Here is a 23,302-nt window from a genome sequence, read left to right on the forward strand (position 1 = left end):
AGAAAAAGCTAACATGATCTCAGAACTCATTTTATATTTAATTCTAAACAGGCCCTTTTAAATGAAAACTGTGAAAGATAATTGTTCTTTTTCAGATTTCATATCTGAGTAACTATATGGCAAAATTACTTTGCCCTTTTATTTTGATCTCTTTCTTGTTCCTTTACTGGTTTCTAAAGAAAAGTACAATATTTTTCCACCATTCCAGTGTTTGACTTTTCTCTACCCCATTGTTTTTCAAGTGTGTCATGTGCATGATACTCTTAGGATTTTTGCTGTATTTTCTTTCTACCTATATTATAATTTTTTTTAAGTTTCCTTTAAACTGATTCATGTTTTATCTCAAAATATTTTAACACCACAGTGGAGAAGCCAGTATCTTTCTCATATGTGAAAATGAATACAAAACTAACCTGTGTACAGTTAAAATTACCAAGAGTGGCCTACTTAGAGGAACACTGTTCATGTTCTTCAGTTGCACAGAAAAATAGCAAAGAATGTATAGATGAAGAGGAAAATGATTAGTAGTCAGGAAAATTTTATTTCAAAAGAGCTAATGATAGATATTTTTCCTGATTTTGTTTTTGAATTATTATGGTCATTAAAATCTGTAAAAATTTAGTTTATTCTTTGGATTACATTAATCATTCCATAATAATTGCTCTTAATTTTCATTGTTGAATTATTTTTAAGATTTTGACTTTCAACTTTACTGCCTTTCTTTCCTTCACTCATTTTTATGTTTCTGTGAAGAGACCAGTAATATGCTTATAATCATGCTAATAATTAGAAGACTTCAGATGCACTAATTGGAGTACTGGCTTTCATGTAATTTTGACCTTGGTCCACAGCTAGAAAATAACCTTGCACCATAATCCTACAAGCGCATTACATATATTAACTTTATTTATTGTATTTACTTTTTTAAGATGCTGGATATAGCCTATTATACTGATTTCATGACCTGTTAAGAAATTGTAAAACACACTGCTTTAATGAAGCTTGGTAATTACAAAGGATGCTTCAGTGGGTCTGCTTTGTGTTTTTTTTTTTTTTTTTTAATTAAATAAGACATTATTTTGAATCTGAAGTGACATTTCTCTCATTTAGATTCTATGAACAGGTTCTATAAACTTGAGTGGAGGTTAGGAAATTCTTTTTCTCATCAAGGTACCATGAAAGGAAGCATGCTTAACTTACTGAAAGATGAGTTAGGTTAGTCTGTGTAATTTCATGTTTTAAGAACAGTATTAAGGCATGAAGAACAATGTAAGGCTTCATGGCATTAACTGTGCACCATCAGCCCTCTGCATCTGCCAGTTCTTCACTCTTGGATTCAACCACCTGTGGATAGAAAAGAAAATTGTGTCTGTACTGAACATGTACATACTTTTTGTTTTTACTTTTTATTCCCTATATTGTCATGTATTCCCTAACAATACAGTAGAATGACTATTTACATGGCATTTTTGTTATGTTAAGTATTATAAGTAAACTAGAGGTGACTTAGAGTCAGGAGGATGCATGTAGGTTATATGTAAATTCTGTGCTGTTTATTAAGGGCCCTGAGCATCCACTGATATTGGTATCTATGGGGGTTGAGGGGTAGTTTGCAGAACCAATCTCCCACAGATAGAAAGGTATGACTGTCTAAGAAATGTGAGATTTGGATGATATTTAAAAATATATCTAAGCTGGATTATAGGATTTACGTGACTATATGTTTTCTTTTCCTACAGTTTTAATGTCAGGTTCTGCTTAAAGGCAGATGGCAAAGGAGCACTTCCAAGGAAACTTAGTAAGTGTCCTGTGAAAAATCATAGTATTTTAATACTGTTGCATACACAGCACTTAAAAATGTTATAGGCTATTTAGTTACTCAAATTGTTGTTACTATTTTTAATCTGAAAACAATCATGCTTAAACACATTTAAGATGGCAACCTAATTACTTTGGCAACTATTAAGCCAGTAATACATTTGAGAAACAATGTATTTATTAATGGATATTATGTGCAAATTAGCTCACAAAATGGCAAATATAACATACCATATATAAATGCAGCTTTTAGAAAGTTAGGCATTTAATGATGTGAGACATGAACTCTGAGGGGAAGGAGTCTTCTTATTTATGAGTAGATGCTCTACTGAGATGTTTAGCTTTATGTCTCTGGAAAGCACCCAGCAATCTTAGAAATAGAGGTGATTTAGAAATAGTAAGAAAAGGAGAAAAGGTTTGGGTCACTAAATTTAATCTACCCAGCAGAGTCTACTCTTTGTTTCTTAAAATGAGTGATGTGGTCCTGAGAGCAAAGTAGGGGTGTTAATCAGTATTGCCAGGATTTGCCAGTGTGTCAGATAGTGACAGGTGCTAATGAGTGACAAAGCAAAGAGGAAGACAGGAACTGTTGGGTGGGTGCTCATATGAGCAGGTCCACGTGGGTAGAGAGCAGATCTCTATAGAGACCTGCAGGAACACAGGGAGCTCCTGGGCCTTAGAAGACAAGTTCACACAGAGGAAATGGCAGTTTCAAGAAGCCCAAGGAAGGCGTGTGTGTGTGTGTGTTTGGAGACTGCAAGGAGAGCGGTGTGACTGAGTAGAACCAAACATGAAATACAATGCCCTGGGTTTTTGCCTAAATTTGAAATGAAGGTCAGTATTTAAAAAAACTTGGAGAGAGAGAGATCTGTTGTGTTAAAATTTTATCTCCTTTTAAGAAACTACTTAAAGAAGGTGATAATCTTAACAACTGTGCTTCCAACTTTGGGCAGCACAGTCATGTTTCGGTGATTTGTTGACCCGTCAGGCTCTATTTGGTCACTTGCTTCATGAGGGACCTGTTTATCTGGCTATTTGATATGGTAACTTCATTCAAAGCAGGAGTTGCAATTGGTACAAACTGTTTGTTTATTGTAGTGTTTAATATGATATGGGTTCCAGTTAATGAATACTTAATCAAAATTAACAAGAGTGTTGTCACTTGGATTAATGGCAGAAGTCTTTTTTTTTTTTCCCCCGGACTTGCTGGAGATTGAACCAGGACCTCATGCACACTAAAGCAGTCACTCAACCACCGAGCTATACACTGGTCCAACCACCAAAGTCTTAATTTACATATATTTCACCCTCTGGACTTCCCACAGCTTAAACTAAAAGACAAATTTTGTCTGCTGATATTTTATTACCATTGTTATTTGGAATTACATATGATACTGCTTTGAGGATAGTTGGCTTAATTATTTAATTATTATTATTATGTATTTATTCAGTGATAATATGTTATATTCTCCCTCATACAATGCATAGATATTTTAAATGGATTCAAAGCAGATCACTTCTCAGAAATAAATATCTCCGTTGACATGAATTAGATATCTAGGACAGAGGTAAGTCCATAAAGAATACATTGGTTATAAATCCTTTGATTTGTATAGACTTCCAGGTGGAGCTTCTTTTGGATAAACTCAAGCAAAAGGGAGCAATTCGTCGAGCACTGTTTCTCCATAACAGGTCCCCGGGTCACTCCAAGAACATGACAATTTCTAGAGGGGGACAGATGCAGTGTGAAGAACTGATAGCATATCTGCGGGTGAGAGATCCTCTCTGCTCCATTATCTTTTCCTTTAGTTGTTACTTTCTCATTTTCGTCTGAATGACTTTCACTCTCTGTGAACTGGTACTCAAAGTGAAGAGCACGGATGAATATGCTTCAGGAAATCTGGCTCTTTCAAGTGTAAACTTGACAGTAGAAGTCATGGATCTTATTCCCGGCAGACTGCAGATGGCCTTTCCATAACAGTATTACTAAATGAATTATAATAAACTTTATTAAATATTGCTGGACTCAAGACAATAAAAGAAATTTTCAGGGTCCAAAAAGTAAGCAATGAACTAAAAAACCCCTGTGGCTAAATCAGAATTGTGAGCAAATTTGTGAACCTAGGCTGCTGGCAAGGATGGAGCCTGGGGAAAGGGTGAGAAGAAATTGCTGACATCAGCTCAGGGACTCAGACTCACCAGGGCCTTCTGCAGTCTGAGACTCCTGCATTAGGCCCAGACTCTTGCATGAAGCTAAAGTGCCCTTATGACGAAGTGCATTTTGACTACAGCAAGAGCAGATGCAAACAAAGACTCTCTGGAGGACAGCAACCCACTGTGGACCCCATGATTACCACAGGTTCAGTCTAATATGAATTCACTTAAAAAAAAAAAAAAAAAAAAAAAAGCAAGGACACAAGCCACTAAAAGAAACCAGATTTTAGACCTGAACAGGATTGAGATTTTGGAATTATCAGTTGCAGAATGTAAACCTGTATAAAATTTTAAGGAAGTAAGGGATGGAAATTTTAAAAAGAAGGCAAATATATCACTAAAGCTTTAAAAGATTGACCATTGTTAACAAGCTTAATTTGACAGATCCCTATAGATTTCAGCACTCAAAGTCAGTAATTAGAGAATATAAAAATTGATCATGAATAAAATTGATCATGTACTGGCCATCAAGTCTAAACATTTCAAAAAGTGGTATCACAGGAAACACAATGTAATTGTGTTATCTTTCCATAGAAATACCTGAGGTAATCAACTTATAAGGAGAAAAGGTTTATTTGAGAGGTTTCAGCCCATGATTGGTTGAATGACCCTGTAGCTTTTGGGCCTGCAGTGAGGCAGTACATTCTGAAAGAAGTTATGAGTCAGGGCAGTATCACCCACATCGAGATCAGAAAACAAAGAGCAAGAGAAAGAGACTAGGGTCCCACAATCCCCTTCAATGGCACGTCTTCAGTGACCTGAAGACTTGCAGCTAGGCCATACTTCTTAAAGGTCTCTTACTTCTCAGTAGTGCCACTCTGGCATCCAGGCCTTTATCACATGAACCTTTGGGACATTTAACATCCAAACTGTAGCAAAAGCTTTTAGAAACCAATAGCAAAAAGATAAGTTAGGAAATCAATTTCCTGAGAAATCACAGGAAATGTGGTTTTAAATAACTTAAGGGTCAAAAAGAGATGATAATGGTAATTTACTTAGAACTGAATCATCATGAAAATACTATGTATCACAATGTCTGGATGTCACAGAAGCAGAATGTCAGTGTAAGTGTATACCCTTAAATGCCATTTAATTTAAATGAATAAGGAAAAATGAAAGGAGGAACTTTAGATTACGTAGAGGGAAATGAGAGGAAGCGGGGAGTGGGGGTATGAAAGATGGTAGAATGAGACAGACGTCATTACCCTACGTGCATGTATGATTACACGAATGGTATGAATCTTCATGGTGCACAACCATAGAAAAGAAAAGTTGTACCCCATTTGTGTACAATGAATCAAAGTGCAGTCTGTAAAAATAAAAAAAAATTATAAAAATGAGGAAAAGTTGAGGTTTTAATTATATTAGCTTCATAGAATAAGCTGGCTTTGTGATGTGCACTTGTGGATTTCTCCAGATACTTTAGGTTGATGCCATCTTTAATGTGAAGCTTTTCCACTTCTAGGATGAATCTGAATTTAGAGACAAACTTACACCAATTACTATTTTTATGGAGTATCGCTTGGATTATAGAACAGCAGCTGATGCCACTGGCTTGCGACCCATCCTTAACCAGTTCACCCCTGCCAACATCAGTCGACAGGTACTGTCTCTCCTAGTGTGCTCCGGATTTCATACTTGGTTCTTTATTAATGTCTTACAACTTGTGTTCTTAAATATCATACGGGATTGCTTTTATAGTTGGTAGATGTTTAGTAAAAGAAGACAGAGGGGAAGAAACATGACCTTTCCTATCAAAGATATTTAAATCTACTCCAGCTTGAGTTGCGTCCAGAAAAATCCAGGGTCACATTTCATATGTATTAAATAATAAAGTAATTCAAGGAAAACAACAAAACTCCATTCTTTATGTAGTGATTTTTGTTTTTTTGCTAAATACCTTTGGTATTTGTCTTATCTTTGATATACATTTTTTAAAAGTGTATATAGGTATTATGTGTATGTACACATACATGCACACTGATATGCATATGTAGTATATGAATTATTCTGTATATAGACTAAGTGCAACAACATAAAATTTCAGATTGATATTTTAATTTTAGAAAAACCTATGTAAAACATCTGTATTTAAATATTGTTACTTACTGTTTCTTCCTTTTATAACATGTTCATATTTTGGGGTTGATATTTTTGCTCTCATAAAATTCTTTTAACCTAAATATAGGTTGTCATTTTTTTTTTAACTAACCTTTACACATACTAGGCAAACACTCTACCACTGATCCTTGTCATAACTTTTTTATTTTCCCTTAAAAAAATCTAATGACCTGCTCATTTTGTTTTTGTATTTTTAAGAGGGTAATTTGAGAGGACTGTATGATAACAGCATGAAGAAAATTTTTAAAAATTTTTAAGTGTTTTGTAATTTTTTATGTTTTAACAATTCATTTTGCATAGCAATAATCTTATGCCACTTTATACCATCCATTTAAAGAGAGCTTGTTATATATAGTTCTGTGTTCATATTTCCTCTTCTTGGTAGATGTACAGTGTTATGTTGATTAGTAATTTAATAGTGGACATCTATGACTCTTAGGGTCTGTTGGTCAATATTGTTCTTTGTTTAAAAGTTAATTTTTACTTGTCCCTTTTTGTGTTTTGGTATGTGGGTTATGATTATTTTCTCTTTATAGTATTAGAACTTTTTTGAATGCTGTTGCCATTACTTTGATATAGGTACTGAGCTCACTAACCTATTTAATACTAATTCCATTGTAAAGGTAGCTAATCAAGTTGATTCAACTTTTGAAACCCCTTTGAGTGAAAAAGAAACTTCAATGATACCTGACATCCTTTTTCTCCCTCTTGCTGTCATTCTTTGTTATTTGAAATTTTTCTTGTGTTCTTTGTTTAAAGAATGAAATTATATACTTTTAGGCTCTATTCCTTCTGCAGTCTTAGCACTATTGTGTACTCTTATTTCGACCTAAATTATTCCCACCCTCATTTTTAGTATTTATTTCTCTCTAAAATAGGTTCTTCATTTCACTAGTCTTGTTAGAAACTCTTCTATATTCTTTCTATAGAGTACTGCTGTCCAATAGAAAAGAATATAACATGAGACACATTTATGATTTTAGACTTGCTAATTAGCAACACTTTTTTTAAGGATCCTTGAAATTAATTTTAGTAATAGATCTATATTAGTTTTCTAGGGCTTCCATGACAATGTACCACAAACTGGGTGGCTTAAATAATGGAAGTTATTTTCTCACCCTTTCGGAGCCCAGAAATTGAAGATCAAGGGATCACAGGTTTGGTTTCTACCAAGGCCTGTCTCCTTGGCTTATAGATGCTTGCCTTCTCTTCTGTCCCCACATGGTATTTCCTTTACATGTGTCTGTGTCCTAGACTCATCATTTAAGAAACACAGTTGAGTAATATTGGATTAAGGCCTACCTTAATGACATCATTTTAATTATCTCTCTAAAGATCATATCTCAAATACTGAGTTACTGGGGGATAGAACTTCAGTATATGAATCGGGCAAACAAAATTCAGCCATAACAATATCCAAAATATTATCATTTTACTTGTGAACAATTTAAAAATTGTTGGCAAACTGTTTACTCTCTGTTTCTTTAGTATGTCCAAAATTCAGAGTATATTATATACTTTTTGCACATCTAAATTCAGATACTAAATTTTCATTGAAAAAAAAATTATTTAGAATTCATGTAATTTGTAGTTGAAAAGATATACATACTCAAGTTTTTCTAAACATACTAAAAGTTTTTCTATAAGGAATTCAAGTATAAGTTTTTTTTTTTTTTTAAGTAAAATCAGTTTCTCAGTCATATAAGACAAATTTCAAGTGCTCAAAGACCACATTTGGTTTCTTTGTGGCTTCTTTATTAGTACAGATCTAAAGCTTCCTCTTTTGCAGTTAGAGATTCAGTGGTTTTTGCAGAAGGAATGGTTGTTTTCCTCCACTTTTTTTTTTTTCAAATACATATCACATTCTTGCTGAGTCCAAGATATTAAATATACTTCCAGGTGTGATGGCTCATGCCTGTAATCCCTGCAACTCAAAGCTGAGGCAGGAGGATCACAAGTTTCAGGCCAGCCTCAGCAATGTAGTGAGGCCCCATCTCAGAATAAAAAAATAAAAAGGGACAGGGATGTGGCTCAGTGGTAGAACACTCCTGGGTTCAAGCTCCAGTAGTCGAAAAAAAAAAGGAAAGAAAAGGTATTAAGTATATAACTGTAGAGATTTGGTTTTCTGGGAGTGGAAGACATTGCTGTTTGGGTTTCCATTTCTGAAACTATCTTTTTTGATAACATAGTTGGTTTTGTTTTGTGTTTTTTGGGTTGTCATTTATTTATTATTATTACTTTGCTTTTCTTCTGTACATTGTCACTTACTTATTCTGTAGTCATTCAGGACTGCTGGTCACATGTTGATAGCGTTTTAACCATGGCTCCAGGGCCAGCTTAGTTCCTTTTCTACCCTCTGAAGTGGTAGTTAACCAAGTGTTCCTTTATCACAGTTTTATTAATATTTTATACAAATTTCTTACTCCAGACTTCAGGTACACAACTTACAACTAGTTAATTTATTAAGCCCAAATCCACACTTTATTCCTGAACTGAGCAGTGATTTCCTTCGTGTGACTTAAAGAATCGCCATAAATTTCTCCTAACAATAGTGACCTTTTCCTTTTTCTTGATGCTTATGGCAACTGCTTACACCTAGTAACTGAATTAATTCCATATATTTTTGGGTTTCATGCCAATTAAATTGGCAGTTAACATTCCCATCAAGTAATTCTATTCTGGGTAACTATACTTCCTTGTGACTTAGAAGTATGCAATCATCACCTGTTTTTAAACAATTCCTTTCATTATTCTTTCCCTTTAGATCCTTTTCTCTCTTCTTTTTGTCTGCCTCTGGGTACAAAGCCCTTGAGATATTAAGAGTAGACAAAGCAAGAATGACTTTGCCTTCATCTTCCTGTCTTCTTTTCTCAGTTTTTATATTCCTATTTTCACATCTTATCCAACATATTCTACACCATTCCATTATTTCGTTCTTTGGGGTTTTTCCATGTTTCTCTAACCAGCACATTCTCCTGGCCAGACCTGGGTGAAGGAAAAGTTCACCTTTTTCTTGCTGTACCTATGCTGGTCATTTGAATGCTTCTAGCTCCTTTTCCTTTATCTGTTTCCAAATGGCACATGCTGCATGCATTTTGACCAGTTTCTTTTCCCCTTTGGTCCTCCTGTTGTATCGCTCCAGTATATTTACAGTCCTTCTTCTTTTCTCCTCTGCAGCCATATTTCCCTGACATTGGCAGAGGGCACACTCCTTAATGAGAAACTCTAGAAGGGAGTCTTTATTTCTTAAGTTCATACAACTCAGCTAGCAGCAGAGTCAAAACTTTTAGCCCAGCATGGGGGTGCACTCCTGTAATCCCAGCTACTCAGGAGGCTGAGGCAGGAGAATCACAAGTTCAAGGCTAGCTTCAGCAACATAGTGAGACCCTCTCTCAAAATAAAAGAGCTGAGAATGTAGCTCAGTGTTAGAGCAGCACTGAGTTCAGTCCCCAGTACTGCAAAACAAACAAACAAAACAAAAATGAACTTCTCAATTTTTAACTATTACTTCTAAACCAGACTTTATTTCAAAATAGCAGTTAAGGTGAGATAAAACTAAAAGGTCCAAATATTATGTTACATCCTATTAATATTATTCTTTTTTCTTATTCTTGACTAGCTATTCTGACCTGTTTATTAAAAAAATGATTTCTTTTATATTCAGGTATACAAACAAGTTGATGAGTATATGTAAATATATATGTGTTCATACATGTCTGTACACATGCATATTGATACACACTACATATGCAACCTGTATTTTTTTTTTTTCATGTACAAAATTAAAATTTTTTTTCTAGGCTCATATTTTACTTGACTGTGGTGAAGACAACGTTTGTAAACCCAAACTGGAAGTTTCTGTAGATAGGTAAGTTTTGCCCCAAACAAAATAACCATTATCACAAAAAAATTAAATCATCGATTGCATTTTCCTATTCAAAGTACTAATAGTTTAATGAGAATTAGTTATACTAGGGGATAATGCATGACTTTCTGTAATAATAAAGCTATTAATATTGCGGTTAAAAAATACCTACTTCGTTTTTAGTAGTTGCCTAGCTTGACAGATTTGTGACCATTTAGCTTTGGATAGTATCACAAAATAATATATCATCTTAAAAATATACTTCATTGTAGAAATATTCTTAACTCATGGATGGCCTTACCATGTTTTAAAGCATGTACATTAAAAAGATTATTGTGAAAATCATGACAAAGGTCTAATTCAGCTTTTAGAAAAAAAAAAAAATAGGGAATTGAAGTGTACGTGCAGAACCAGGCATGGTGGCTCGTGCGTGTGATCCCAGCTACATAGGAGGACAAAGCAGGAGGATCACAAGTTTGAGGCCAGTCTGGGCAATTTAGTGAGACCCTATTTCAAAAAATAAATTTTTTTTAAAGGCTGGGAATATAAACTCGGTGCTTGCCTAGCTTGGTTGATGCCCTGGGTTCAATCTTTAACCCCAACCCTCCCCCACAAAAAAGAAAGTACATGCAGAGATACGAAATTACTTCAGTAATAAATATGAAAGCCAGTGATTTATTAGTGGCTCTATGGCATCAGTGTTTTCTTTGACGGAGAGAAGCATTGGACTGGCGCCCAGTATGCTATTTTCTGTTTTCTATTGAACTGTGAAGAAGTCTTAAAATATCTTGAGACACCGTTGAACATGTTGGGGCTGTCTGTGTATTTATCTCTTGTTCTTTGAACAGCCATACGCTCCCCTTGTAGTCTTTTTTTTTACTGTCTACATTCATATTAACTTTCAGTGATCAAAAGAAGATCTATATTGGAGACGACAACCCTCTCACATTGATTGTTAAGGCTCAGAATCAAGGAGAAGGTGCCTATGAAGCCGAGCTCATCATTTCCATGCCACCGCAGGCTGATTTCATCGGGGTTGTCCGAAACAGTGAAGTAAGCAAGCTACCTCTTTAAAAATTGAAATGCACTCACAGGTCTTATTAACATTAATGAGCTACGCCCCCCCATTTAGTGAAACACGACTTAGCCATTCTACCTAAGGCTAAATTGCTAGACAATAGAGTGCCTGTTTTATGTAATTCCTTTTAAGCCTAATACTTTACATAATGCATTGATAGGACATTTTAAAAATTGCTAGCTAAGTGCCTGAAAATGAGGTCAGAAAGATAAAGTGTCTAAGCCTGTCCATCAAATTATTTGTCAGAGGAACTATGGTTATGTATGTAAGTCCTCTAGGGATCTTTCCCAAACACTTTTGCATTTATGTGTGGTGATCATACAGAGTTCTGACTTCTCTCCTATTCCACATTTACTGAGATTTATTTTCTTCATTAAAAAAAAGTAAATATGTAACTGCATGATGCTGAGTTGTAACTTTATAATCTTGTGGTTTCTACTTTTTTAGCCATTAACTTATTTTCCTTTTCACCTTTATTTTCTTTGTCTGTTAAAGGCCTTAGCAAGACTTTCCTGTGCATTTAAGACAGAAAACCAAACCCGCCAAGTGGTATGTGACCTGGGAAACCCAATGAAGGCTGGAACTCAAGTAAGGCATTTTAATCGAATAGATTTTTTTCTCCCACAGACAAAATACTTTGCTTTTCTCTGCATTTGTTCCTAGTATTAAAACAACAACAACAAAAATTTCAAAACCAGTGTCTTTAATTTGGTTTTGAGTATCATGATTAGCAGAGTTCTGTTCAGTTTGAACAAGATACTAAAATAATGAGTTGTGTTATCATACTGTACTCAATAAGCTGCTTTTGACACTGCCTTTAGTTTAGTAAATGGATGAGAACACGGATTAAGAACTATTATAGCTGGAGATAGAGCTTTTAGTTGGTAGAGTGCTTGCCTAGCATGCAGCTGGCCTTGGGTTCAATCCCTAGTACCAAAAAGAACAAAAAAGGACAACAACAACAAAAAAAAAACTAAAAAAGAAACTGAAATTATAATTTTGATATGTTAAAGGGATGCTTTAATGGATCCTCAAAAGACTGTCCTCTTAGATGAGATAGTCTGTTCTTATTAAGTCCTGTATTACAGGTTCAGCCTAGAAGATCAAAGGGAAATTGAGTTGGATCAGGCACCCCTTCAGATAGTGGAGCAGGGAGCATAGGAGCTTGAAAAGAAGCAAGCACTCGATTGGTCTCTTCTCAAATCTACTATTTTGTCTATTATGTCTTATGTTTCTGGTATCATATCTAAGAAACCTAACCCAACATCATAAAGATTTACTTGTATATATTCTGCTCAGAGTTTTATAGTTTTAGTTCTCACTTTAGGTCTTTGACCCATTTTGAGTTAAAATTCTATGTGATTTGATGTAATGTATTATTCTATTATTATACTTACTACAACTAAGGTAAAATTACTGTAATTGTGTTAAAGTTACTTGTTTACAAGCATCTACCTTTCTTAGTCTCTAAGCTTCATGAGGACAAGGCTTGTGTCTTCTATTGTGATTACCTGGTATTTATGCTTCATTAAATATAGTTTTATTAAGTAAAAAAAAAAAAAAGGAAACAAAAGCATGCCTCCTATATTTTAGTATAAAGAAAAACATGACTATGTAGTGTTGTTTTTACAATACAGTAATTTATTTAATGACACATTAATATTGACAATTTGAGGTCTGTGTTACTATGGAGCTAAACATTCCATATATATATATATATATTTTGCTTGTTCTAATTGGTCCATATTTCTTGAAGTATATTTTTCTCTAAAAATCATTGTTTCTGCAAGCATGGTATCTTAGGGAAGAGGGGTTGAACAAATACTCTGAGTTCCTTTTACTTCTCATGTATTCCTTGTCGTCGTTAGCAGCAGAGCATCTTTTTTATTTTTTTGTATCCTTAGCTCTCTCACTCACAGACCATTCAGTGTAGAGGGTTCCTGGTTATTCCAAGTTGCCAGCTCCAGGCTTTCCAAAGTGGAAAGCAGGAGGCAGTTCCCAGAAGGTGCCACCATTCTTTGTGTCATTTGTATCATCCTTTAGAAGCCTGCTTTCTTTCACCTTTGACTCAGTTGTTTGTGATCAACAGCAATTAGGATATTTGGTGCCCCAGGGATTTGTGAAGGGTGAGGTAGGAGCAATTCTGGTTCTGGCCAGACTCAGACCTCTTAACTATCTTCTCTTACTCTCATAAACTGCCCTTTTCTTTCTTCCTGACCCATTAACACAGTTCACTTGTTAGCTTCCTATTACCAAATCATTGTGCCTAATTGATTAATTGAATCAACAAACATTTACTTTTGTATGTTTTAGAAAGATAGTTAATATCATAAGGAGGTATGATTATGATTAGTAATTGTTACTGTTCTTTAATAGGTTCCATTATGGATTGGCCCAAATGTGTTAAATAATTTAACAGAAAACCATATTTAATTTTTAGTGTTCACTTTTACTATAAACTCAGAAAAAGTATATTTTAGAACATTTATTTTTATTTGGACATTGGATTTGAAATTCTCATTTCTGATTAGACATTGACTAACATCATCATCTTTTTCTCTTCCCTTCAGCTCTTAGCTGGTCTTCGATTCAGTGTCCACCAGCAATCAGAGATGGATACTTCTGTGAAATTTGATTTACAAATCCAAAGGTATGAAAACACCTTGTGTTAGCTTATACTAACTATTGAGGAAATGTGTTACAGATATATTATATAATACACTGTAAATATTATGGAATAATATAGATTAAAATTTCAATAATTTCTGAAATTTTTAAAATCAGTATTTACATTATAAGAATAATTTTGTTGGGGCTGGGGAGATAGCTCAGTTGGTAGAGTGCTTGCCCGCAAGCACAAGGCCCTGGGTTCAATCCCCAGCACTGCAAAAAAAAAAAGAGGAATAATTTTGTCAATTTTGAGTTTGTAGGACAAAATTAAACATTAAGAAATAAAGCTTGATTATCTTCTTGGAATTAAATGCTATAGAAGATAATTGTTTTTACTTAGAAGATTTTCATTTCTTTGTTGCTTCAAATCTGTTCTTTTTAGTTTTGCTAGGTTTACCTCAATAGGATTTTGATGATGTTTGTGTCCAATTCAGACATAAATTTGTTCTTTTTCTTTTTCAGCTCTAATCTTTTTGACAAAGTAAGCCCAGTTGTATCATACAGAGTTGACCTTGCTGTTTTAGCTGCTGTTGAGATAAGAGGGTTAGTATGATTACTAAGTTGAGAATCTTGTTGACATGATTGCTTTTGAAATGTTACTGTAAGCTCAGGCTTCTTTTGGGTCATTGACACTCCATGTTAGTGGGGTTTTACTAGGATTCTGTAGAAATAAGGTCTTGGGTATGTTTCAAAACTCAAATATTTATTTGATAGTCCTTTGAAAAGAAACAAGACATGGCAATAATACTCTCAAAATAAATTTACTGAGCCTTTGCACAAATTCCCATTCACCTGTTTTGTGTAGATTTAATAATAGCAGCTACTGTACCTGTGTGCACACTTGTTTTGTCTTTTAAGATTCTTTTTTATTAGATCTGATTTTATTCATTTGAATACAGCATATTTTTGAAAATGAACTGACTATATCATTTTGATATTCATGGTAGGTTTTCTTTGGTCATTGTTTAGAGTCTCAAGTCCTGATCATATCTTTCTTCCGATTCCAAATTGGGAGCACAAGGAGAACCCTGAGACTGAAGAAGATGTTGGACCAGTTGTTCAGCACATTTATGAGGTTTGCAGCTATTGGATTTAAGGGAAACCTAGTGAGACAGCCAACGAAGAGAATAACTAAACTATGTTTTGAAAGCAATGCTATGTAATTTTTATGTAAACTCTGGATAAATTTAGTGTGTATCATAATTTCTTTGAATTTATCCCTATTTATAAGTTTGTTTTTAATAGACAAATAGCTTTAAGTATTTAAAGAAGGTAATTGATATAATTTGTTATATAAGACCAATTCTACTTGAATAAACGAAATAGCTCATTGGGTATTTTCCCATGAACATTTTGCATTTCTGACTAAAAATTGAAAATGCCTATAGTAGATAATCAAAATTTTATTTCTGTACGATGAAAATTTTTGTCATTGCTAATCAATAAGTATTTAATATTTAACTCTTTTTGTTTGCATTTTCATCCCCAATACATATTACTTTAGAGACAAATGTTGAGTTTGATCTTTTCTGCTTAATGATCATGTTGTAGTTCAGAGTCTATTTGTGGAAACTCTGCTCCTACTCTAATCTTCTTGTTAATATGATTTCTAAAGTTGGCATAGGGGAAGGTTTATAGAATAAATTTTTGCCCAAGATATTTATATTTTTTCCTCATTAGCTGAGAAACAATGGTCCAAGTTCATTCAGCAAGGCCATGTTAAATCTTCAGTGGCCTTATAAATATAACAACAACACTTTGTTGTACATCCTTCATTATGACATTGATGGACCAATGAATTGTACTTCAGATATGGAGATCAACCCTTTGAGAATTAAGGTAATGTGCTTAATAGCAGCTCTTTATTATGATTACTTCTTTATTGTTTTCTTACTACACCTATAAGTGAAATGCATGAAATAGAACAACTATATTATTGCATAGTCATTACCCAAATATTATAATTCATAACCAGAACACTAAGAATTAGATTATTTATAAAATGGATAATTATTAATTCTATGAAATCGTACTGCACCATATTTATGGAGTGTTTATTAAGCCTTGTAAGATGTTCTTAAGTGAGTTGATTCGACCTTAGATGCATCATATTGGTTTATCCAATTGGTTTATCCAATGTATAATAATGGTTTAAGACTGTTATTTTGTTGGAATTTGTGTCTTTGGAATAAGATATACCATTTTACTTGTGATTCTCTTAATTTACATGATAAAGGAAAGTATTATTTTATAGAACATAAAAATATGCTCTGGGATATAGTCATCATGATCCTAGCACATACATTTCTTTAAGAAGCTACTGTTCAATATGGTCTAAGGAAAGTTAAGGAAACAGTAAAAAAAATGCTCAAAATTAACAGTCATCACAGATGTACTTGGAATTTCAGGTGTTTCTATGTGTTTTCATCAGTTTCCCCTTTAGTTTTGCAATGAGAGAGATAGTAATTGCTAGGAAAAGCTAATTTTTTTAAAGACATATTAAGGACTCTATATTTTCTGTCCTTAACTCTTCTCAACATACTAAGTGGTGAATTTTCTGTGCAACCAAATTTTCATGCACTACTTGTTAATTGTATATAACAGACTTTTGTCAAAATGTCAATGTAAAATGTTTTCCATTATTATTTATCACCTTTTTGCAATGCAATACAGATCTCATCTTTGCAAACAACTGAAAAGAATGACACAGTTGCTGGGCAAGGTGACCGGAACCATCTCATCACAAAGCGAGATCTCGCCCTCAGTGAAGGAGATGTTCACACTTTGGTAAGTGCCATTTCAAGTACACGAACTATAAACATTTGAAAATATGTGATTACAGGACTGATGCCAAAGAACATTTCAGAAATAACAACAGCTGTGCTTGAAAGAACTACATATATTTTTATACTACTCAGTCCTCTTACTTTCTTTTTCCTAGTCAAATTAATGCCAAATTTTTAAATAATCTGTCCATACAGATTGCTATTAAAAATATTTTATGTTCCAAATTATTTTTCTGATTCTGCTCCTTTAACTGACCTCTTTCTGAGTCTCACCCTGATCTTTGAGGTTTTAGTGTAATACTGCAGGAAGAACCCAGAAAGCCTCAATGAAAATATTTTAGAATAACTAACATTATGATTAAATTTGGTTGAGTGAGATTATACTTTGACTATGTTTTAAAAGAGTTTATCATTTAACTTTTTAAAAATTAGCAGACCTACAAACCACTACCATGAAATGAAAGGGCAGGGACACTTCCAAATACATTGTATGAAACTGTATAACCCTGATACCAAAACTAGACAAAAACAAATCTAGGAAAACTATAGACCAGTCAGTATCCCTGATGAGCATAGATGCAAAAATTAATAAAATATTAGCCAACTGCATTCAAATATATATCAAGAAGATTATACACCATGATCCAGTTGGTTTCAACAAGGGATGTAAGATTGGTTCAACATATGCAAATCAATAAGTGTAATTCACCACTTCAATAAAATTAAGAACAAGAATCAGATGATTATCTGAATAGATGCAGGAAAGTTTTTTGATAAAATCCAGGGAAATGCAAATCAAAACTAACATTTCATCTTACTTCAGTCAAAATGGCAATTATCAAGAATACAAATAATAATAAATGTTGGTAAGGATGTGGGAGAAAAGGAACACTCATACTTTCCTGGTGGGTCTGCACATTGTATAATTACTCAGGAAAGCAGTATGGAGATTCCTCAAAAGAATGGACATGGAACCACCATGTTACCCAGCTATAGTACTCCACTGGTTATTTTTCCAGAATAACTAAAATCAGCATATTATAGTGATACAGCCACATCAATATTTATAGCATCACAATTCACAATAACCGATTATGGAACTAGTCAGATACCTGTCAATAGATGAGTGTGTATACACCGTGGAGTTTTACTCAGCCATAAAGAATGAAATTATGGTATTTGCCAGGAAATGATTGGAACCGGAGAATATCACACTAAGTAAAAGAAACCAGACTCAGAGAGTGAAGTGTCGATATTTTCTTTCATATGTACAAGCTAACAAAGTAAGGGGGGAAAAGGTTGGGGAGAGTCAGATGTCATAAAGGTATAGGGAAGACCAGTGGGGTAGAAGAAGGAGGTCAAGAGGGAGGGAGGGAGGAAGGATGGGCAAGGGGAGGAAATGCAGAATGAATATGCCAAACTTCCTCTGTGTACATGTGTTTATATACCACAGTGAATCCCTCTTTTATGTATATCTATAAAGCACCAATCAAAAGTAAATAAATGAGCGAGAGGAAGAGGAATAGAGGAAGGAGAATAGGGGGAAAGAGGAAAGGAGGGAAAGTGGGGGTTCCTGGGACTAAAATGCATTAAATCAAATTCGATTCATGTATGATTTTGTCAAAATGAACCCATTTAGTATATATAACTATAATGTTCTAATAAAAGAAAAAATATATATACCTTTGAGTTTTCTGAACTCTGCTCTTTCCACAGTGATCCACATTGAGTAAATATCAACCCCATTCTCTGTTCAAACCTGCATCTTCTCTTTTTTCTCAAATTGCACTTCTTACATTTTAGCAAATTCAGTATCTATGTTCAAATAACCTGGAATCTGACTGCTTCTCACCAGCTCCACCACTTTTACAACCTAACCCAAGCCACGAGCCACCTTCTTCTCTGTTGGACTATTGCTAAACCCTTAATTGGTTTCTGAATGTTTTCCTTCTCCCCTCTACCCTATTCACCACACAGAAGCCTTGTGATTCTTTCAAACATAAGTCAGGTCATGTCACTCCAGTGCCTTCCCATCTAACTAAAAAGAAAATTAAAAAAAAAAAAAAAAAAAAAAAAAAGCCAGAGCCTACAACAGCCCCTCGACTCTGCATGACCTGTGCTCTTCCTCCCTCTCTGCCTGCCACCTCTCCTCTCCTTACTTGCTTGGCTTCTCTCCTTGTCCACCTGGCTTTTCATTGAACAGTATGTTTCTTCCTCCAGATTTGGAAAACGTCTCTTGCAGCACCTGGAATGCTTTTTGTCCAGACATCCCCGACCAACCATCCCAGGACCAAAACTCACTTTTGATCCTGCAGTTTACAAACTATAGAACTGTAATTTTAAAAATTGAGATAAAACTTACATAAACGCAGAATTCACCACCTTAACCATTTTGAAGTATATAATGTAGTGGTTTTTAGTATATTCACATTAGACAACCATTACCACTGTAACTCCAAAAAGGTGTTTGTCACCCCAGAAAGAAGTAGCTCTACCCATTAAGCAGTTACTTCCCATTCTCTGCTACCACCAGCCCCTGGTTAACTCTAATTTGCTTTTAATCTCTCATTTGCCTATTCCTAACTTTCCATAGATATGGCTTCCTATAATATGTGGCCTCTTGTATTTGGCTTCTTGTACTTTAGATTCATTGATGTTGTAGCATGTGTGAGTACTGCATTCATTTTTATAACTACATATTGTTCCTTTGTGTAAATACTACCTTTTGTTTATTCATTCATTGATTTGATGGAAATTTAGATTGTTTCTTTTTGGATCTTTATTTATTTATTTATTTTTTTGTGCTGGGGATTGAACCCAGGTCCTTGTGCATGCAAGGCAAGCACTCTACCAGCTGAGCTATATCCCCAGCCTAGATTGTTTCTTTTTGTCTGTTTTTAATACTGCTGCTGTGAGTAGTCACACAAAAGTTTTTATGTGAACGCGTGTTTCAGTTCCCTTGGGAATAAACCTAGGAATGAGATAACTGGGGTTATATGGAAATTTTGTGTTTAACTTTTTGAAGAAACTGTTTTCCAAAGTGGATCTCAATACTCAGGATGCTGAATCAGGAAGATCACTGGAGCTCAGGATTCCTATGCATACTGAGCAGTGTAGCAAGACCTTGTCTGGGAAAAAAAAATGTCTGCACCACTTACAGTCTCAACAAGCAATATATGATGCTTCCAATTTCTATAAAACCTTTATATTACTAGTCATTGTCTCGTTTTTGTTTGATTGCTTTTAATTTTTTATAGTCATCCCATTTAGTGTGAAGCACTATTTCATTGTGGTTTTTAATTGCCTTTCCCTATTGACTAATGTTGCTAAGCATCTTTTCATTTGTATATGTCCTTTGAAAAAATGTCTGTTAAAATCCTTTGTCCACTTTTAAATTGTTTTCCCCTGTCTTTTATTATTGAGTTGCAAAGAGTTCTTTATATGTTCTGGATATCACCCTTATTAGATATATGATTACACATATTTCCTCTTATTCTGTGTGAGTTTCCACGTTCTTGATAGTATCCTTTGATGCACAAAAGTTTTGAAATATAAGAAGCTCAATTTATCTCTGTCATCTTTTGTTGTTCATATTTTTGTTATGTTTTAAAATCATCAATGAGCTCAGTAGTACATGCCTATAATCCCAGAGGCTCGGGAGGCTGAGGCAGGAGATCTCAACTTCAAATCCAATCTCAGCAAAAGTGAGGCACTAAGCAACTCAGCGAGACCCTGTCTCTAAGTAAAATACAAAATAGGGCTGGGGATGCAGCTTAGTGGATGAGTGCCCCTGAGTTCAATCCCCAGTACCCACCCCCCCCAAAAAAATAATCATAAAACCATCATTAAGGGTAATGTTATAAAATTTACATCTAGCTTTTCTAGTTTTCTAAATTTTACTCTTAAAGCTCTTACATTTACATCTGTTTCATTTTGAGTTAATTTTTATATGTGGCATGAGGTAGGGGTTCAGATTCATTCTTTGCATGTGACTATTTAGTTGTCTGGCACTATTTATTGAAAATATAAATGGTCTTGGCCTCTTATTGAAGCCAAAATGGTCATAAATATGTATGGGTTTATGACAATCCCATTTTATTTTTTTCATTATTATAACACATATTAACTGTATTAAGGTTCACTGTGATATTTCCATCCATGCACACATTGTGCATTGATCATGTCCATCCTCTACCTTTGCTGCCCTGCAAAGTCATACCCTTTCCTGTCCCTAGTAATCCCTCTTCTGCTTTCTCAGTTCTAATCCATTGTCCCATATATGTGTTCTTGATGCCAAAACCAAATTGTTTACATTCCCATAGCTCTGCAGGAGTAAGTTGTGAATTTGGGAAGTGTGAATCACCTAATGTTTTTTTCTTTTGTAAGATTGTTTTGGCTATTTGGGTTTTTTTGCAGTTCTATATGAATCATAGGATGAACTTGTCCATTTCTTCAAATAAAGGTCATTGAAATCTTGAGAGCAGTTGCCTGGCCAGCAACTTGGAGAGTATTACCATCTTACCAATATCATGCCTTTCTGTCAATGAACACTAGCTGTCTATTTATTTAGGTTTTCTTTAATTTTACCAATATTTTATAGTTTTCAGTGTACTACTCTTGCATTTATGTAGTTATTAGTTATGTTATTCCTATGTATTTTGTTTTTGATGCTGTTTTTAAAAAAAATTTTCATTGTGGATTTCAGATATTTTAATTGCTCATATTATTTGTATGTTGATCTTGTGCCTTATATCTTTTCTGTACCTGTTAGCTTTTATTAATTTTTATGAGTATTGTTTAATGTTTTCTATATTTAAGACATTGTCATCTACAAAGAGAGAGCTTTTATTCATTCTTTCATTATGTTGTTGTTGCTTAATTGTCCTGACTAGAACCTTCTATACATGGTTGACTAGAAGTGGCATGAGTGAGCAGTCATTCTTGTCTTGCTTGTGGTCTTAGAGGCGAGTATCCAGTGTCTCACCGTTAAGAGTGGTGTTAGCTGTGGGCATTTGTAGTTGCCCTTTATCAGATCTAGGGAGTTCACTTGTGCTGTCCATCCACTGTGGTACCACTTATTGGATAGCATTGCTGTGAGGCGTATGCATGTGACTTGTTTAATGCACTGTGACTGGCACACAGAAGGTGATGCATATTTGTTTTCTTTGGCTACCAACCTTCAAGTTACTGATAAAAATATTAAGTGTGGCAGAGGTTATCAACTTGCTGTTTGATTTTTTTTACAGGTCTGACATGGAGTAATCACTGAAAATTCACTTAGTTTCCTTTTCTTTTGCACAGGGATATTGTGATCTGAGTTTCTTGTCTCACTGTAATCAACACATTCTCGTGTCACCTCAGGAATGTTGAGTTCTAGCCATAAAAACGAGTCTTTTAAGTTATAGATTTTATCTTTCTATAACATATCACACTAAAATCAACCTCTTTATCACAAACATTATAGTCTTGACTATTAGCCTGGTTATTTTAAGCATTAATTCTGCAAGACAAAAGGATCTAGAGAATCTCTTTGACATTTACATAAAAATAATAAAATACAATGTCTAATATTTAAATATTGTAAAGATTATCAAATGTCCTTCTTTGGGGTAAGTAAATCATTTGTTTGGACAGGGTTGTGGAATTGCTCAGTGCTTGAGGATTGTCTGCCAGGTTGGGCGACTAGACAGAGGCAAGAGTGCTATCCTGTACGTGAAGTCTTTACTGTGGACCGAGACCTTCATGAATGTAAGTAGACAGATGTAATAGCAGATTTATCCACTTTTTTCAAAGAAATCAAAAAGGTCTGACATCTGGGAAATCATCTCTTTGTTATTTCCATGCAGAAGGAAAACCAGAATCATTCATATTCTCTGAAGTCATCTGCTTCATTTAATGTCATAGAGTTTCCTTACAAAAACCTTCCAATTGAGGATATCTTCAACTCCACATTAGTAAGTCATGGATTTTAAAGAATGGATAAATGCACTCAATTCAAATGCCTTAGATGTTTTTATTTAGTTATTTTTAATGGCACTTTAATCATTTTGATATTTAAAGTAATGGAAGAGGTATTTGATAGGATTATGACCTTTAAAAAATATTACTTTACTACTCTACCCTAGATTTATCAAAGCTGGACCTTTTACTGTTGCATCATGTCTTATATAAGAGAATTTATAGTATATACTAAATTATGTGGTGATGTTTAAGAATATTTTCTCCTCACAAAGTTAGAAAGTTGGAAGTTAACTGCTACAAGTGAAGGCATTTGGAAGATTTTTGAGGATTGAAAATGGGGTCAGCCATCATAAACTGGATTGGATTATTTAGAAGTCATTTCAGATGCAACTGGAAATGTTTTTGAGAATTTTAATGTGTATGTTTACATTTTGATACCAAACATGTGACCACCAAATTATTGTATGCAAAAAAGAATGTAATGTGACTACTATTGAAATAAAATTTAATAGGCACTCAAGTACTTAGTCATCTATAAATTATTTTTAAGACTAAAGATCTTTTATGTGCAACAGGTTACCACTAATGTCACCTGGGGCATTCAACCAGCGCCCATGCCTGTGCCTGTGTGGGTGATCATTTTAGCAGTTCTGGCAGGATTGCTGTTGCTGGCTGTTTTGGTTTTTGTAATGTACAGGGTAAGTAATGGATTTAGAAAGAGGGAGGGAGGGAAACAGAAAAAATTAGAAGGGAGGGAGGGAAGAAAGAAAGTGGTATAATGATATCTCA

General features: G+C 34.4%; 1 protein-coding gene across 3 annotated transcripts in view; it reads left to right on the top strand.

Annotated features, from left to right (window-relative positions):
• ITGAV (integrin subunit alpha V) overlaps positions 1-23,302 on the top strand; it is an 81,454-nt gene that overhangs the window by 54,001 nt on the left and 4,151 nt on the right. For all 3 annotated transcript variants that reach the window (XM_079132979.1, XM_079132978.1, XM_079132980.1), the window contains 14 exons: positions 1,740-1,798; positions 3,435-3,589; positions 5,498-5,635; positions 9,954-10,021; positions 10,924-11,071; positions 11,592-11,684; positions 13,667-13,746; positions 14,229-14,309; positions 14,736-14,841; positions 15,447-15,605; positions 16,440-16,553; positions 22,187-22,300; positions 22,399-22,506; positions 23,089-23,211. In XM_079132979.1, the coding sequence (XP_078989105.1) occupies positions 1,740-1,798; positions 3,435-3,589; positions 5,498-5,635; positions 9,954-10,021; positions 10,924-11,071; positions 11,592-11,684; positions 13,667-13,746; positions 14,229-14,309; positions 14,736-14,841; positions 15,447-15,605; positions 16,440-16,553; positions 22,187-22,300; positions 22,399-22,506; positions 23,089-23,211 (1,546 nt within the window). The remainder of the gene's footprint in view (positions 1-1,739; positions 1,799-3,434; positions 3,590-5,497; positions 5,636-9,953; positions 10,022-10,923; positions 11,072-11,591; positions 11,685-13,666; positions 13,747-14,228; positions 14,310-14,735; positions 14,842-15,446; positions 15,606-16,439; positions 16,554-22,186; positions 22,301-22,398; positions 22,507-23,088; positions 23,212-23,302) is intronic.

This window comes from Sciurus vulgaris, assembly GCF_902686455.1.
Source record: "Sciurus vulgaris genome assembly, chromosome: 3".
NCBI classification, from domain to species: Eukaryota; Metazoa; Chordata; class Mammalia; order Rodentia; family Sciuridae; genus Sciurus; species Sciurus vulgaris.